This window comes from Malurus melanocephalus, unplaced genomic scaffold, assembly GCF_030028575.1.
Source record: "Malurus melanocephalus ecotype Western Australia unplaced genomic scaffold, MMel_1.1 scaffold_309, whole genome shotgun sequence".
NCBI lineage: Eukaryota > Metazoa > Chordata > Aves > Passeriformes > Maluridae > Malurus > Malurus melanocephalus.
This window is the reverse complement of record NW_026623541.1, coordinates 275913-293547: the sequence shown is the minus strand read 5'-3', so window position 1 is coordinate 293547 and position 17635 is coordinate 275913. Positions and strand designations below refer to the sequence as shown.

The window sequence follows — 17635 nt, the reverse complement described above, 5'->3', positions numbered from 1 at the left end:
AGTTGTCAGCCAGAGTAAAAGGAGATAGTCCTGCATCCTGTGGGAGAGCTCTCAAGGACTTGAATGTTGCCAATCTCATAATCAAATTAGAGGTCGGTTTGATTTATCCTGGATCACATAGCAATCTAATTAATGAGCTTCAGTAAATGTAATATTGAAGCCAAACAACAGARAGAGATATTGAGCAGACCAGAGGTCAGATTTGTATCTGTGCTTCAATGATTTTAAAATATGGGAAAGGAAAGGTTCTTAAAAATGGGCAGCTAAGAATGTAATGGCAGATGTTTTCCACATTTCATTTTGTTTGAGAATGACAAACTAAATGGGTTGGGTGACGAATTGCAATATAGAGAAGGAGTGCCACAATACTTGTGTATATTTCTGCAATRTTTCATCTTGAGTTATCACAGTATTTCAGTGGTGCTCTTCACTGTGGCAGAAGATGTTTGGGCTCCTTCCAGGCCATCCCCTTGTAGGTCATGTCCTGCCTTTGAGGCCTGAGCTCTTTAAAACAAAYGAACCTCTCAGTTCTGAATAGGCTGTGTCTCAGTATGGTCTCCAACAAGATGGAATAATAAGGCTAGAGCTGAGAATGCTTCCAGGAAATTGTGTGTTGGGAATTGTGTGCTGCCTGCAGAAGTGCCCCAGAGGTTCTGTGGGTAGGCTGTGGGAAGGCAGTTCATGTAAATCCTGCCTTGCCTATTGCAGCTCCTCAGCTCTTTCTAACTTTCCAGGGGGACAGGGAGGACAGATCCTTCCAGTGAGAGTAGAAAAATAATATTGTCATTTTATATGACAATATAGGACCCATTTCGGTAGGGTCCTATAGGCTCAAAAGTAATAAAAGTTATTTATTAAGTAAGAGTGAATACAAAATAGATGATAACTAAAAGTACTGTGGCTGTGTGCGAGAGGCCTGAGGGAAAACCTCATTCCCAAGCTCAGCAGCTGCTCTCCCTGGCACCATCTGAGCCCGTGATCTCCAGCTGGCAATGAGCAGCAGCCACATTTGGTGGCAGGACTGCAAAGCCCTTGCAGCTGCACAACCCCAACATTGCTTGTGCCTTTACTGCTTGTAGGCAGTGTGCTTGCAGCGACAGTGTAGTCCTTGCCCTCCATGAACCAGCTGCCTTCAGTGTTATCTGGCAAAGATGAGATAAAACTGTTGAATACAGTGTGCTGGTGGATAGAAATTACTGCAGGCTCTTGGTGGGGTGTGCCTGTGCGTGTCCCTTTTTTCCATTTGGAGATCCCCACATGACAACAGTCACTACCATGCTGCCATCCACCCCACTAGGTCCAGTTTCTTCCTGTAGGAGAGTCCAGAACTTGTGTTTGTCTGTGCCTGTCTAGGAAGCTGACAGGTCTGTAAGTCACCACAGACCCCTGACCTTTAGCAGAGAGAAGTAACCWGCTGGGCTGACCAGTGCAACAGCCAACGTGGCAAAAATCACAGGCATTCAGCATTSAGGTAGTAGTTTGTCTGGCCTTAGTCATCTTAGACAAAAGATTGAAGACTGAACAATGAAAAATAGATAGACTGCAAGAATTAAAGTGCTACTGACTTTGAAARCRRGCTCTATGGCAGCTTCTTGAAATAYAGGTGGTACTCAAAGGCTGACACATTTAGTAATCTCTCCACTACGAAGAACCTGTATAAGTTAATTGTGTGAAGATCAGTAATCTTAAGCATGTTATGCCCYGATTGCAAAGATTAGGCTTCTAATGGGATTGTGATCAACTCTAAGCACATTTTAAAATATGGTCTTTGCCTATGTGAGTGAGTGCCATAAAGAGTTCAAAAGTACCAGAAGTTAAACTGAAGGTGTTTGCCAGTGTGACAGCACTGTGGTCTAAAAGTTTTGTGTAAGTTGTGCAGTCATATACATTGAAAGGTTTATTGTAAAGCTCATCAATATGGAAATAAGTTTAAAACTGACCTTCTAAAATGCCTACTGTTTCTTCAGTTGTGAGTTTTCTTGCAAAACTACTTCWAAGTCCTCCCAAAATAACAGGCTTCTCTGATTCCTCCCCCTATCCTCCAGCAAAATCTTTGAATTCTATAAGTGATGTGAAAATGTCATTTAAAAATGAGATATTTATTCCATCCAGACTGTTTGCATTCCTTCCAAAGCTCTGGGGTCTTTCATAGTCTTGCATTARGCCGAACTTCTTTTCTGTCTTTTATGGGTCCAAGTGACATAAAATTAGTTTTAGGTTTTCAGAACTTCAGACTCTAAGGAATGGAAGGGCCAATAATCTGTCTTCCTTTGATAGGAGCAAGCACAAATGAGATGGAGGTATTATTACTCATTTGCCTTCCAGAAATGTGTACAAATGATTTAGAACATCTAGCCAGATGTCTAACTCTCAGAAGGTCAAAATAGCTTTCATTGTAAACCTTGATGATAGATCTGATTTAGAAAAAAGCATTTGTGCAATTCTTTACCTCCTGTGGAAAAGGAGAAGAGTCAAATACCCCTTAYGTGGGGGGACACTTCTCTGTGCAGGACAGTACCCTGCAAAGCACATGTTGGGTCATTTGGGGTTGGTCACCTGCTTSTTGCATTGCCCAAATGAGCCAAGTGTTTAGGGTCCAGCTTTTTTTTTTTCTTTTACCGAGCTGATTTATCCCCCTGCCCAAAGCTTTTCACTTGGATTTTTARCTCATTATCACTGTACGGCTCACAGGGCACTCTGTGAGTCCCCTCTGGAAACAATGGCTGAATACCATATCACAAAAGAGGAAAGTAAACAGCTGGCAGTCTGGCCCTCCAAACAGGCAGTGTTTAYCAGAAAAAAATAAATCTCTCTCCTGCTTCCTGGCCATCACAGTGGCTGTTTGTAGGAGGAAGTGGCTCAGCTCAAAGCCAGGCGGTTGTATTGTCCAGACCAGAGTCTCTCAAACCTTGTGAGAACAGCTGCCAGAGAAATTAAAAAGTTGATTTGTTTCTGACCTCAGAACAAAACCAAGCTGCTGCAGATCAAGCCTTGAATTAAATCTCTGCAAAGCTTGTCATCTGCACTGAGATAGCAATAAAAAATTACTGATTGCTACATCTATTGGGTATTTTCCCTAGGTTTATTGTTTGTGGGAGGCTTTGAAAGGAATGAGAGCATGCTTTGGCACTAAAACTTTTCAAGAAAAAGACAGTGAGGATTAAAGTTCATAGAAATAAGATGCTATTTTAATCAATGGTAGAATCTTCTTTAGGACTTGTACATTAAAATGCTGGCCTTACGTTGCAAAGGCTTAATAAATAYGTACATATAACAAACATCTCAAATAATGTTATCAGCAGCTTAAAATGTTAGCAGGCTATTTTCAGGTAACAATTTCCACCCAGATCTTTCTGTGAAGTGCAATCTAAAATCGTTTGCATAAAGRGTGGGGGGAAATTCTGCATTCCAGAGAAGTTATGCTGAAGTAGTAGTCAAGTTATCATGATAACCCTTTGATAGCCTTACCTGCATAATTGGGTTATAATCTGGTTGGTGTTTCATTCCCACATAGATCCTCCAGTCTTTATAGGTTGGGGAAATTTTTTTTAAAGTTTTACTTTTGAAGTGGCAGCATCTCACCTTGATAGATGTGCTGCTGTAATGGAGGCAGGAGTAATTAAATTCCATTTCAAGTACCTTCTTGTTCCCTTTTCATAGGAACAGATGATGGAGCTGGAGGGTTTTGATGTTTGGTTTTCATGTTCCCCTTCCCACAAGTCAGCTCCCTTTTACATGTTAARTAAGAAGCTGTGTTTTGTTTCAGTGTGATTATTCAGTGTAAACACAGGAGTAGATTGCATTTCTGCATCATAGAAGAAAGGGAGTAGGATTTCTTGTTAGAAAGCTTCATTTGATTCTACACTGAGATTTTATACTAAAAAGTGCTTTTGTGTTTGCCACTTTTTTTAAGGTGCTGGCAACCCAAATTGCAAAGTTGCAATTGTAATGGGCAAAACCCAAAACTCATCAGCATCCAGGTAAGAATTCCTAAGAGATTCAGAATTTATTAAAACTTGTTCCCCAGAGGAGTCACTGCTTGGAAAAATTTTAAATGAAATGTCATTAATTGCCTGGACCAGTTGGATGTACTCCTGAATTAGAGGGAAGTTTTAAATCTCTGTATGTATCTGCTGTAGCCCGAGTTCTTGTTTCGCTGTCAGATGCTGTTGACTGCATCCTCCCAGCCTTTCCACTGTTGCCATCTTTTCATTTGCCTGCTTCCCACCTCTATTGCACCAGCTCTAGTGTTTGTGCAGCTGTGTGATGAATTGGATCAGGAAATTTTGGGGGCTTCACTAGTTTTATCTTTGTGACATTAAAATTTAGTCTGCATCAGTTGTTTAATCACAACCAACAACTCCTACGGTTTATTTTGTAAGTATAGTATATAAAACAATTAACACTGGGAAGAATTAAATAATAAATAATAATGCTTAAATAATAAAACCCAAACATTTCACAGCTTCCCTGAACAGAATAGGTACAAGTRACACATCAGAGACCTGAAGTTACGGACTAAGTTTTCCACAAAGTTATCAGTAGATACAGAAAGATAAGTTTGAAACATGTGGTGTTGGTAATGTGAAGTTGTGTAAGCAGAGAGCATTGCACATCTTAAATCAGACCTACTATTCCATTCCTGCATGTGTAAATATAATCCTTACCTCTTCTTCTTTGACACAAACATGTTGTTGAACTCTTACTACCAAATTAGAATTGCAGACTTTTACAAAAACTTATGCAAGTAATGAATAAAATGCTYCATGTCTGTTGCTATTAAAATCACTCAGCTTGTAAAGCAAAAGAATTGGAATGTTTATATGTAAGATGGATTTTAGCCCAAATCCCRTGGATTATCTGAAGTTTTTAGGTTTGGCTGGGTTCCACTGAGGAGCAATCAGTGACTTGCATACAGCACACAGGAAGGTTTGCTCAGCAGCTGAGCAGACAGTGGCATCTGTTGAGCTCTTAGAAGCTGAAGAGAAGTTAATGGAGGGGATTTTGTGACACTCCACTTGCTAGAACTGGAGACTGAATTCAGGGACCTGGGGCATTACCTCCAGTTCTGTGTGACTAAAAATTGACCTTAAATATTCTGAAGGAATGTAAATAGAGGGATTTTTTCCTAAGCTGTAGGCAAGCCAAGATGATGATTCTGATAAACTTGTTTTGAGAACAAAACAGAAARGCAGAGGGGGTGAACTGACTGGGTGATATGATGTGACAGCAGCAGGAGTTTCCCAGTCATGGTGTATAAGGTGCCAGTAATGCATTTTCATTTCTTGACTGGTGGTTCAAGAAGTGTTGAAGCCACACTGAGTGGACAGGATGGTGCAGGTGGTGCAGCATTGGCTTTATGCAAGTCCTAAATTGAGGACAGAAAATTTTAAAAGTGGAAGGAGAGGACAGAAGGGAGGATCAGAGTTAATTGTGCTTTTTAAATTGTGCTTTTTGTCTTGATCAGGTACAAGCAACACAGCATGATTATTGTTCCYATGGACACCCCAGGGCTGAAGCTGATAAGACCCCTCTCAGTGTTTGGCTACATGGGTAGGTAATCATATTTATCAGCTATATGTGTATTAATTTATTAGCAGTCTCTGAAGCTGCATTTATACTAATAAATACAGTGTRTGAAATAAATCAGTAGAATGCATATATGAGAGGTTAAGTAGTAGAGGCCTGTATTTTGATGCTTCTTTGTTTTACCCTGCTGGTGTGTTTTCTGTTGCTGTAGATGAGCTCCATGGAGGGCATTTTGAGATACACTTCAACAACGTGCGAGTACCTGTCTCTAATATAATACTGGGTAAGTTTCACCACTACTCCCTTTTTAATACATATAGCAATGGACCAAGCTTTAGGAAATGGTGGTTTACCTAATAAACCACCACAAGTTATTGTAAACTGCTCTGGTCAGTTGAAGGAACCCACTCTTCCTTTAGCARCCTACCTGCTGCTTGAATGTGCCTTGTTTAGAGCAGAAAGGAAACAAGGCAGCTGTGGCTGCCATGCAAACTGCCCTGAAGTAGAACAAAGGAAAAGCTGTCACTGGCATTCTTCCCCCAAAACCAGMTCTCATAGACTTTASAGACTTCTACAATGTTCTGCTGCAYTCCATGGTCAGTTCTTGGCAGAACTGAAAAAGAAATAATAAGCAAGCCAGCACTATGACCTCCTCAGGGAGAACTCTGTTCTATTTTTCTCACTTAGTATAAATCCTGATTTCTTCTTTTTCCTCTTTGCTTTTATTTTGCTGAAATAAATTTCTCTCTTGAGTAGCCCTTGGACATGGGGAAGCTCAAAGTCTTCCCCCAGATATTCATTCCGAATCCCATAGATGTACTTTTTCAGTGTAAGATTAACAAAATTTAAATTTAGTCAGGTAAATCAAACCCCCTCAGAAACCATCTTGGGGAGTGCTTCATGATCTAAGTATTATTAACAGTGTGTCAATAGAGATCTTATTGGAGTAAACATGCAACAGTTCTGCAAAATRATTTTTGAAGCAGCTTGCTTCTAGCCTCAGTGCTATGGGGCYACTTCTGCTTGGAGCCTTAGACCCTTTCAAGAGGGAATCACAGAGCCTGCAGTGCCTGTTTTTCTTTCCAACCAGGTGAGGGCAGGGGATTTGAGATAGCTCAAGGTCGGCTGGGGCCGGGCCGGATCCACCACTGCATGAGGTCCCTTGGGGCGGCCGAAGCTGCTCTGGAGATCTTGTGCCAGCGAGCGGCTCAGCGCGAGACCTTCGGGAAGAAACTCTATCAGCACGTAAGCACCTTCCCTCTTTGCCTCAGCTCACACACTCCAGACACTGACCTTTGTTTTGTCCACACACAGCCTTGTGGCTCTGATAATGGACTTGGCAGCAGCTGTGCCCTAACCTTGAATTCCTATTCATAAGGCTTTAGGTGGCAAAGGAAAAAAAAAAACAACATTGCGAGGCTCCCATTCTTCACTATAACTGTGGGATATTTTTTTTTTCCCTATGCAATGATTTGGGTATCTTTTGCTGGATTTGAATATGGATTTTGTCACAGTGTTATTCTCTGCTTTCCCTGATCAATTTGGACAGGTTTTTTTTCAGGCCTACACCTTATTTTTTYCTAATTACAATGTGAATTCACCATTTTTGTGTGTCCATTCTGTCACCTGGATGTCTCCATTCACAATCACTGGAGAGACACTCATGTCTGAACTTCACTGAAAATTTTACTTCTTTGAGCAAATATTTGTAGTTGCTTATAAAAGTTAGACCACATCAAGGGCAGATTGGAGATGCTTGCTCTGGGATGGAAATACTGTTACATGAGCAAGAGCTTGCTAAAATAATAAAAATACAACAGTCTGCTTTATRTAGGATCCATCAGACTTTGGTAGCTGGCGTGTCACAAGTGTTCCTTCATCTTACCCAACAGCTAAGATGACTTTATTGGAAAAAATAAGTACAAGCAATGGAAAGAGGAAACCGGATTAGCATCTGGCACAGATTGTAGCAAATTGTTTGTGCAGATCCAGAGGGAGCAACTTGCCATGACTGGAAAATAGATATGTAATTGCCAAACTTCCATTCACCACCATAACCAGAATGAGTAAGAGCTACATGAGGCAGAAGCTTGTTAAAGTAACAGTGGTGTTTGATGAAGCCACAGGCTGGACCTGGAGGCAGCTGCACAGCCCACGCAGGTTCTTTACAGCAAGGATGGCTAAGGACAAGGTGAGGCTGGCAATTGCCCTGAGTACCAGGGTGCCTGTCCCCATCCATGCCATCAGTTATATCCCCAGGAATTGCTGACAGAAGGGAACTGAACACCCCACCCAGGTACTGACCACTTCAGACTTTGCACTGAAGAAAGTACTGCACATTTGCTTGTGTGTCCCACAGCCCCAGGAGTGTGTCCCCGAGGCTGGCCCAGGCTCCAGCCAGCTTTTGCACTGACAAGCATCGCACATTTGTTGCTCCTGTGGTATGTTGGCTGCAGGGGGGAATTGGCCAAGAGGAGCAGGGAAGGGTGCCAAGATCATAACTTCATTTTGGATCCAGAGTGTTACTAATTTATCATCAGGCAGATGCAGCAGGCACCACCCTGCAGCTGTTCACCTCTCTGTCACATACCACCCACCACCAGTTTAAGCAAAACAAGGAATTCCTCTCCCTTTTCACCCCTTTATTTTTGTATACTGGGGCTTATTGGATGAAGAGAGGGCTGTGAGGGATGGTAATAGGTAAAGGAAAGCAGGGAGGWAAAAGCAGGCTTAGAAGGGCTTCAGGAAAATGGCCAGCATGCAGTGGGGTCTGAACAGGAACTTAAGTGCATCAGAATGCAGAGTTTTTCCCTTTTTCTTCTTTCCTGGCAGGAAAATAATTGCTCTCTCTTTAATATTTTTGTCAGTCAAGTGGTTTTTTTTTTTTTAATTATGCTTCATATTAGATGGCATGCTTTAATTTGCACCAGTGGCTCTAGGCTGACTGAACGTGCACCTGCTGAGGAAGAGGGGCAGCTCCCTGTGTGCTCAGAGGAAGGTACTGATGTGCTGATGTTGGCTTTGGCTTCTGCAGGAAGTTGTTGCCCACTGGATTGCGGAATGCCGCCTTAGCATAGAACAGGCTCGCCTGCTCACACTACAAGCAGCCCRCAAGATTGACACGTTGGGCAACAGAAGAGCAAGAAAAGAGGTACTTTTTTTTTTTTTTTTTGGTTGCTAGGACTTGGGGGATGCAATGCCCGTGCATTCAGCTGGTTACAAGTCAAGCTAAAACATATTGTTAAACATCATTATTCCAATTATAGARTAAAATCCCATATTGAAATAGCCTTAAGATATGCTTTGAAGTGTCAGAAGATTGGGGAGTGATCTCARTCAGAAATTGAGATGAATCTGTTCAAACACTGCTTGCTTGTCTCAACACAGTAAGATAGTTTTGGGTGACTGGAAACAGCTTTATCATACCCAGGGAATGGGAACAGCAGAATTCTCATCCAAACCTGAGAGGAAGGAATGTACTGTGAGATACCAATCTTCASTAGAACTGTTGGGTAAACATTTTCATTTGCCTATGAAACTATTACTGATAATGCRAGTTCTCTTCTAACTACAGGTAGCCATGACCAAAGTCGTTGTCCCACGAACTGTGCTTAAAGTAATTGACTGTGCAATTCAAGTGTGTGGTGGAGCTGGAGTTTCTCAGGATTTTCCTCTGGCATTTATGTGAGTAAAGGGAGCTTTCCTGTAGATTGTAAGCATTCCTTTTAAAATAATTTTAYAACATCAGTACATGCTGTTTCACCTCAGCATGAAATAATAGTGCATATCCCTTTAAGCTACAAAATTTAGAATAATTGTTTTTATAGTGCAATTAGCCTATGATTACCCTAAAAAAAAAGCTGGCACTGGACCTAAACTAGTTCTTATCAGCAGTAAAGAGGATGTGCTTCTAAAGCTTAATGTTATCCCTTATGGCATTAGAGAGTGGCAAAACTTCTGAATGCCCAGCCCACCTATCTCAATCCTGGGTTGTTTTGCTGCAGTATCTCCCATGTGATAGCACTTTCAAAGCAAGAAGTGTCAAAAGGGCAGCTGTGGCAAAACCAGTGCTGAGAGCTCCGGTGTGAACCTGTCTGACTGCTGTGGCAGGTGAGAAACACACCCATAACTCAGCTCTCCCAACACAGGTTTGTGTATATACGGACCTTGCGCCTGGCAGACGGGCCTGATGAAGTTCATCTCTCAACAATCGCAAGGTGGGAACTCCTGGATCAGTCAAAGAAGCTCACTGCAAAAATCTAATAGCAGCATAAAGCCTTCTCAAATGGAGGGAAGATTTAGGGAAAGTTTTAGTGTAATAATGCTGTCTAAGGTAAAATTGGATGAATTTAAAATCTTGATTCTAACTGGAAGCAATTCTTCTCTCTTTATTTACACTTMATGATTATGGGCTTGCTTTTAAGAATTTGCAGAACGCCATGTAAATAATTTATCTGGGTTCTTTATAATACTAAATAAAATCTATTTTCTAACAGGCCTAAGGTGTTTTCTGTTTTATGAATCAAAGCCTTTTATCCTTTTATTGTAGACAAAGCAGTTTTGAGTCAGAAGGCCCAGACAGTTTAATTTATTGCAAGCTAGGCTAAACTTTTAAAATTGTTAAATGACAAACACTGAAGATAATAMCTTGCTTTTTCTTTTCCGAATCTCAGCTGCCTTCCTTGTCACTGAGACTACACTCAGTCGTTCCCCCAGCTCCCCTCAAGWGAGGCTCAGGGCAGCACAGGAGGCTGGGGTTATATGTGGCAGTTTGTCTCCTACTGCTCACTTACTACTCTGCAGTGCTCCTCCAAAGGGATCTCCCCCCATTTTCCCTTACAGATGTCCCTTCCATCTTCCCTTGCATCCTTCTTTCTGTCCTTTTGTGCACCCTCATAAGCCTCCTCCCAGTTCCAGCTGCTCCCACCCTTCCTTAAATGTGTCCAAGCTCCTGTGGTGCCTTCCTCCCCAAGGAACTGATGTTTTGGCTGGCAGCAGCAGTGGGTGGCAGGGTGCAGTTCATGGCCTCTGCTGCTACCAAAACAGGCTCTGCCATTTATGCCCAATGCACAGCTCTGAGTTTGTTGAAGGTCAGAGCTGCTCAGTTCTGCTCCTGTACCTATCCCCTTTGACCTGAGTTACTTYAAGAGAGCTTGCCCCTGCAGGAACAGAGCCAGGCAGATCACAGCACCCAGTACCATTGGTAGCTCTACTTCTTGGAGTTAGGAAAATCACTTTTCATTTTACACAGGGCTGGTAACTTAAGGGCAATTAAGTTATGGACAGAAGTGTTTACTGTTTGCATGAACAAACAAGCTCCCCTCCAAGCTCATTCCTGTTGGAGCTTGGGAAGAACAAACTCTGCTTGGCTCAGTCTTCAGGATGAGGCTGTGGTCAGTTCTGTCCTTGAGCCCATGCTGAGTGCTCAGCTCAAGGGGGTCCAGCTACAGCTGCTTTGGTCACTCGGGTACATTGGAAGAGAATCTGGAAGCATTCCATGAAATTTCTTACTTCATTATACTTAAAACAAAGATTATAACCTCTTTTGAGAAAGCAGTAATTCTTGTTTAMATTTCTATCCACTTTAGTTTCTTCTTGCTTCCTGCCAAGAATGTTTTCTAGGAAGGTGAGAGTGTCGGGAAGTCAGTGACTGAAATGCACTTCAAATACAAAACCACCTGCACTGAACTAGCACATATGGTTCAGTTCTGCTCCAGGCTGTCAAAATCTGCACAATGTGGTTTTCTGACCAAGAATGCCCAGGGACCATATTTAGCCACCTTCCAATTAGGGTCTCTYGACTTCCCTCATTTCCAACACTTTCAAAGAACTGCTGCACAAAACCACTGCCTTTATCTCATTAACAAGGCTCTTAATTCCCTTTATTTTAAAATTTTATGTACATATGAATGATCTGTATAATGTACACTCAATATAGAAAGTTTTTATATACTGGATAATGTATAGAACATTTCACAATTACACTAATTTCTTACATAACATGTCAACTTTTTAAGGTTTTTTTGCTGAAGCTTTGTCAATTTGGTCAAGCCAGTTATACATACAAATGTCTAATGCTGTTTGATCCGAGGAAGAAGATAATGTTAATGATTAAGGACATGAGTGAACTGGTGCAGGGACAAACCCTTTCAGGTCATGTTCCATGGGAGTGAATCACATCAGACTGAGAAAAGAAGGGATGCCCTTTCAGTGGGATCGGTGAGGTCAAAGTTATTTTAGCCCAATTCTTCTAGACTGTAGCTCAACTCCAGTCATGCTAATTCATAAAATATAAAAACTAGGAAAGTTTGATTCACAGTCTTGTAAACAAATATAAAGGAAAAAAATGTGCTTATGTACAACAAGAAAAAATTCTTGTGTACCCATTTCAGCTGATCCACAGAGTGCTTTCTTGTGTTACAGTGTGGTAGTTAGAATCACTGACTTTTCCTAGAAAAAAAAAGTCATAGAAAAAAAGGAATAACACTGTCATAAACACCTGGCAAGGCAGTAAGTTCACTTCAATGTATTGGAGGAAAGTGCTGTTCCTCATCACTGGCCAATCTGCCTTTGTCTCTTCCATAAGGATTTCCAGTCCTTAGCTGACATCTCCCACTTCGTTGTCTACCGGGGGTGGTACATTGGGCATTACGGATGACGGCGTCCCTGCAGTGAGGTAACCAGCAACTCCAGGGCCTTTGGGGAGGAAAACAAAGAGTGGTGATTAATTTTCCTTCTACAAGGTGATTTAACAGCTTTATTCCCTCAAGTAACACTCAAATACATCATCTAACTCAATCAGACACCTTACATAAGAACATTCAAGAGCTTTTCTTTAGATTCTTTGTAATCTAGGAATGCTAGAAACTAAGACTTCTTAGTCTACCAAGCAGAATAGCTTTTGGGAGCCATTTTTGGACTTGCTCAGTGTTTTATGTTCTGATATGCCAAAAAAGTTACAAAAGAACCCCAACCACCTGCATTCCCCTCTCACCTTCCATCATGGAGGCAGCAGTAAAGAGGGGATGGCCTTCCTTTGCTAATAAAAGACTCTGCCATGGAATTGAAGTGAGTTCAGGCATGTGTTCCACTACCAGACTCCTTGTGTCTCATTTCAGTGTTTGAAAGGTTTTTCCCAGCTGCATATTTCAAGGAAGAACAATGGACTGCCCCATGAAGAAGCAAAACTGCCTRAAGCTTGTCAAGGCAGCATTTTGTGCCTTGAGTTGGAATAAGGTGACAGCATTCTAAGGACACAGAAACTCTGTACTGGAGGTGGATGAGTCCTTACATTACTAAGTCTCCATGTTAATTACTATGGGGGCAGTCAGTTTTGCACTCCTGACAAAGCCCCTCTCCCTCAAAGCTTAGAATTACAAATGTAAAAATTTTCAACAAATGCAATAAAAACTTACATTGCAGCATGACATGTTTTAAGAGCAACTCTTATCAGAATAACAACYAGAAAACTGATCATCCACAACATCTTCCTGCACCAATACAGCAATCGACTTGCTATCAGATCTCCAGACTACACTGCCAATATTCAACATACTAAGTTCTGCTGGGTCCTGTACTCTCCCCCCTTAATTCATCCTCACGGAGTTCTCCCAGATTTACTATTCCTTCCTGCCCCACCCCCCTTTCTCACACTACAGCCCAGAGCCAGAACATCTGAGTGTGGTTTGTCCCCCCTGTGAACTGTCCCACACTACTGCTGGGAGGCAGAGACCAAAGCAACCAGTGCCTTTGGCAATAAAAAGCTCTGGCTGCCAAAGGGGGACCTCTCTTTGCAAGCCCATCAGTGGAACCTGCCAGGTGTCACACCCACTGTTACACATCCTAGTGCAAAAATTCCCCGTAGTTATCTTGTGCCTCGAACATTTCCATTATGGAGGATTCCTAACATGGTTCAGAAGTTGAGTTCCTGTGTAGTACCAGCAAGCACCAGCCACTGCAGTTGTCAGTGTAGTGCTCCTGTGTGCTCGGGGAAGACAAGTTTATCGGTGTTGGGCAGTGTGGGACCACGCATTTGTCACAGCTCCATGACATGCATCTGWTACTCGGAATGCAGCGAGCGCAGCGTGCGTTCTGCGAGGTGGTATCTACCTGCTTTAGAGAGCTACACAGAAGTTAGCAAGCTGCCTGACACAGCAGATCTAAAGCCCACTTCTCAGGTGAAGGGGACTGCTGCCAGTTAGAAGGGAAGGAGAAGAGACACCTGAGGGAAGAGAAATAAGCAAGGGAAGTTTCAAGGGAAGTGCAAATAGCAAAGCAATTTGAAGCAAGACATAAGGCAGAATACAAGGTAAGAGAGGTTMAAAATAAAGCTTGGTTTCCATCTACATTTTGCATTTGTACAGCACCTTCATTCTACATTGGCAAGCACTTAAACATTAGGCAATTTAAAGCAGCACAGGTATTAGGGCAACTGGAAAGCTTTATTGSCCCCAGTCTTAAGCCTGACCACATCTGATATAGTTTCTTGCCAGTRATCAGTCAACATTTTCTTCCTATTTCTAAACTTATTGTATTTATGAAATACCAAGGAAATTCAGTACAAACTGAATTTGTTTCAGTGTTCTTTGTCAAAGTGGCATTTAACGGCACAAAACCCAGAAAACTTCTGTTCAGAGCTAAAGCAGAAAATCCTGTGTGAAAAAATGCACCAAGTGTTGCAATATACCTACTCTGAAAATTTAACCAACTTCTAGAATGTGTAATTCCTGACTTGAAAGGCTCTTGCTTCGTTTTCTCAAAATACATGCCAGCATCTAGCAAGAAAAACTTTGGCCATCTGATTTATACCTCATTAGTTCAGTTATGCTCAAAAGCTTTACCAAGACTCCTATATTGGGTTAGATGAGRAAGTTCAATGTGGCACATGGATGTGTCCACTCTGGTTTGTCACAAATGACTTTAAAACCTCACCTATGAGGCAAAGCTTTTAACACCAAGTGTTTGTTCAGCCCATGGCTACCGAGGAGTTAGAAGTTTGCATCATATGTTGCTTTAGCCAAAGTTTGCTGCAATGTCGTTATTTGCTATACCTGAAAATATTTTATTTGATAATGAAGTTTTGGACTGTGACACTGAGTCTGTCAAATGCTGCACGAGTGAAGGAAGAACCAGGACTTGATTTGCTGGGACAAAACCGATCTGGGATTATGTCTGCACCACACAAGGAAATCAGCTGCTATTCTCAGCGTGCACACAGTGCACAGCACACACAGCTAAAGTCCTCTTCTTCACTGCCAGTGGGACTAAGGTGGCACYTCTGGGCTGCCATTTCAATCTCTGGCACCAGCAGAGGACCCACCCAAGGTGCACCAATGCTGCAGTGAAGTATGTGCTGCAAGCTCCAAGTACAGGTATGCAGCCACCCTGGCAGGCCACTGATCCTGGCTGGAACACAGCCTCAAACTCCAACCTATTAGCATTCCAACTTTTCCAATACTACAACTACCTGTCTAACACTAAAGCAGTGTTAATTTACCATCCAGTTAATACAGACAGAGTGATTTTGACGACAGTGAACACATCCCTCCAACTGTGGAAAAACTTGTGTTCTAGAACTGAAGTAGACTGATCCTGAGAAAGCATGGAAAGCTACTGTCATTCATCAGTTCCAATTACATCTCTGCTTTATCACTGCAGAGTACTTGCAAATCTTGCCAGTATACAGATTTTACTCCTAATACAGACAGCAAACAYTATGCAGAGAAGCACATTCTCAACCAGCAAGAAGTTTACCTTTTAGTAAGTGTTTAAAAAAACTGTATTTTTACAGCACTGAATGCTCAGACCACGTGATGGCACTAGATCCTGGGGATAAACAGTATCTCCAAAGTCCAGTCTGACAATTAAGTAACAGTTCAGCATATTTAGGACATAAACAGGAAAGAGTTGCTAACCTGTGAGGTATCCTGATGTTTGTGTATCAGAAATGAACAAGTCGTGTTTCTGATCCTTGAAGGCACTCCACACAGAAGAACGAGACAGAATTTCATTTACCTACAGTATGTGAAGACATTAACACAGTGAGCAAATACCATTTGTCATGTTCTAGGTGAACAAACTCATTTCTAGAGCCAAACCATTCTGAAGGGATTACCAAAGAGCATGGCAGTAGTTCAGACTGCAACATGGAATTCAARCACATTTCCAAGGAATCCTGCTTTTCCATGCGAATTGTGCAGCTAAACACATAATGCTCAGAAAAAGCCATTTAGTAACTTGACTTTGTCTCTCATTCTCTAGTTACGTGACAAAGAAAAAGCAACCCCGCAAGCAGCCACTCGCCACACACTGACAGCTGAAGGAGAACAGGACTGTTCTTGTACTACAGCAAGACTACTTGGAAGAAAGACCTATTTCCAGTTYCCTCCCCTTGAGAAAGATTTCAACAAAAGAGTAAGAGAAAGGCATTAAGAACTAGCACAGTTACTGGGGCAAATTTACCTACATAGATATATATCCATAAAGATGCTGCAGTTATGTATTTATTCAGAAAACAAAAAAGCAATTTACATTTATTACCCAAGTTCTGAAGTGCTGTCAGTTAAGGCTAACCAGCTCATAGAACATTTCAGCTTTGGGATTTGTCTTTTTTATTAGTGTTCTTCACATGCATTGAACCAATGACTTCTCCACAAGAAAGAGATGAAGACATTCCAAACCATAATCATTTTGTAGCTGCAGGATGTTAACATTGTAGGTGGAATGATGCACATGACAACCAGAAGATTAAATAAGGGATGTTCAGAGTTTGATCTACCAGGTGTCAAACCCAGCTAAGGACTTGTCAGTACTCACCTGTTCCCCGTACTGCAGGCTGCGAGACATGGATTTCAGAGTTTTAACAATCTGAGCTTTTGTTGCAGATGGGCTTTCCAGGTTCTCAAGACCAACGCCTTCAAGCAGTTTTAGAAGATAAGGGACCAAATCTGCTTTCAAAGCCTGCAAACATAGCCAAATGAGTTTTCTTAACACGGACTAGGAAGTTCCATACAAATGTTTTACATTACTAGCATTAGCGTGAACCAAATGTGCCAACAGCTATTAGTGCTAGGCTAAGGCTAGTCTGTTTTTCCTGAGCTGTATGAATACAAACAAGAGAAAGCAAAAATACTGTCCAGCAGTTCTGCTCTGCCAAGGTGTAAACTCAGCTGAATTAGCTGGCATTCCACTACACTTTCTCAATGGACACAACACCACCCTATGCATTAAGCTTCAATGCTCAGGTAATAGCCTTGAACACATCTGCATTTTAGATATAGAACTGACTTTTCCAAAAAGACTTTTCCAACAAGAAAAGCACATTAAGTTAAGTGTACAGGAGGCTTCCCAGACGCCACTGAGGCTGAACAGTTTAGATATTCCCAAATATTRAAATACCACATTTTTACGGTCTGATAATGTACTACTTACTTGGGCTACTAAGTCAGTTTGTTCCTTCTGAAACATTCGATTCAGGGTTTCACAGGATATCCCAACTATATCTGATCTCTTTTTCATCCCATTCATGAGAGGCCCAATGGTTTCCAGTGATGCCATTGCTCGAACACAAAGCTGTACAGAGACAAACATCCAGAGGACTTTATTTTATGCCAATATTAATGATTATTGCAGATATGGTTAGCCAAGGCCATAAATTTCTCAGTGTTTAATCTATCATTAATTAGCCGTAGGTCCTTCTCAATTGTTACACAGTAATTGTAGTTTGTATAATGCCCTTTTAGGAACACTCATAAACAATATAAATAACTTCAGCTCTGCTTTTTCTCCCCTCAAGCACTCAAAATGATTCAGTACCTCATTGTCAGACAATATGTGCATGACACGAATGGCACTTTTAGGAATGGCATTGTTCTTGTGATTCATAGCCTGGATTATCTTGTGAAGATGACCCAGAGGAGGAACTTGATCAGCTAGCTGAGGCTGGGCACTGAACAGGCACACAGTTGCTGTGGTAATGGTTTCTAAAGTTTCCCCCTGCAGAAAATTGAAAATCAACAGAAAATATAACTCAGTAAAGCCATATGTGTCATCACAATAACAACATTTCTCACTTGCTCTGCATTACGGATTTTTTTCCCTAATGCTT

General features: G+C 41.6%; 2 protein-coding genes across 2 annotated transcripts in view; one reads left to right on the top strand and one right to left on the bottom strand.

The window, feature by feature from the left end:
- ACAD11 (acyl-CoA dehydrogenase family member 11) overlaps positions 1-10026 on the top strand; it is a 29375-nt gene extending 19349 nt beyond the window's left edge. The window contains exons 14-20 of the mRNA XM_057377270.1: positions 3914-3980; positions 5468-5553; positions 5741-5812; positions 6620-6774; positions 8564-8680; positions 9104-9213; positions 9678-10026. Coding sequence (XP_057233253.1) covers positions 3914-3980; positions 5468-5553; positions 5741-5812; positions 6620-6774; positions 8564-8680; positions 9104-9213; positions 9678-9792 — 722 coding nt within the window. The 3' untranslated portion in view covers positions 9793-10026. The remainder of the gene's footprint in view (positions 1-3913; positions 3981-5467; positions 5554-5740; positions 5813-6619; positions 6775-8563; positions 8681-9103; positions 9214-9677) is intronic.
- A 1316-nt stretch (positions 10027-11342) lies between these two features.
- DNAJC13 (DnaJ heat shock protein family (Hsp40) member C13) overlaps positions 11343-17635 on the bottom strand; it is a 56534-nt gene continuing 50241 nt past the window's right edge. The window contains exons 53-57 of the mRNA XM_057377295.1: positions 17344-17523; positions 16960-17100; positions 16345-16488; positions 15444-15543; positions 11343-12225 (exon numbers count right to left, since the gene is read on the bottom strand). Of these exons, the coding sequence (XP_057233278.1) occupies positions 12128-12225; positions 15444-15543; positions 16345-16488; positions 16960-17100; positions 17344-17523 (663 nt within the window). The 3' untranslated portion in view covers positions 11343-12127. The remainder of the gene's footprint in view (positions 12226-15443; positions 15544-16344; positions 16489-16959; positions 17101-17343; positions 17524-17635) is intronic.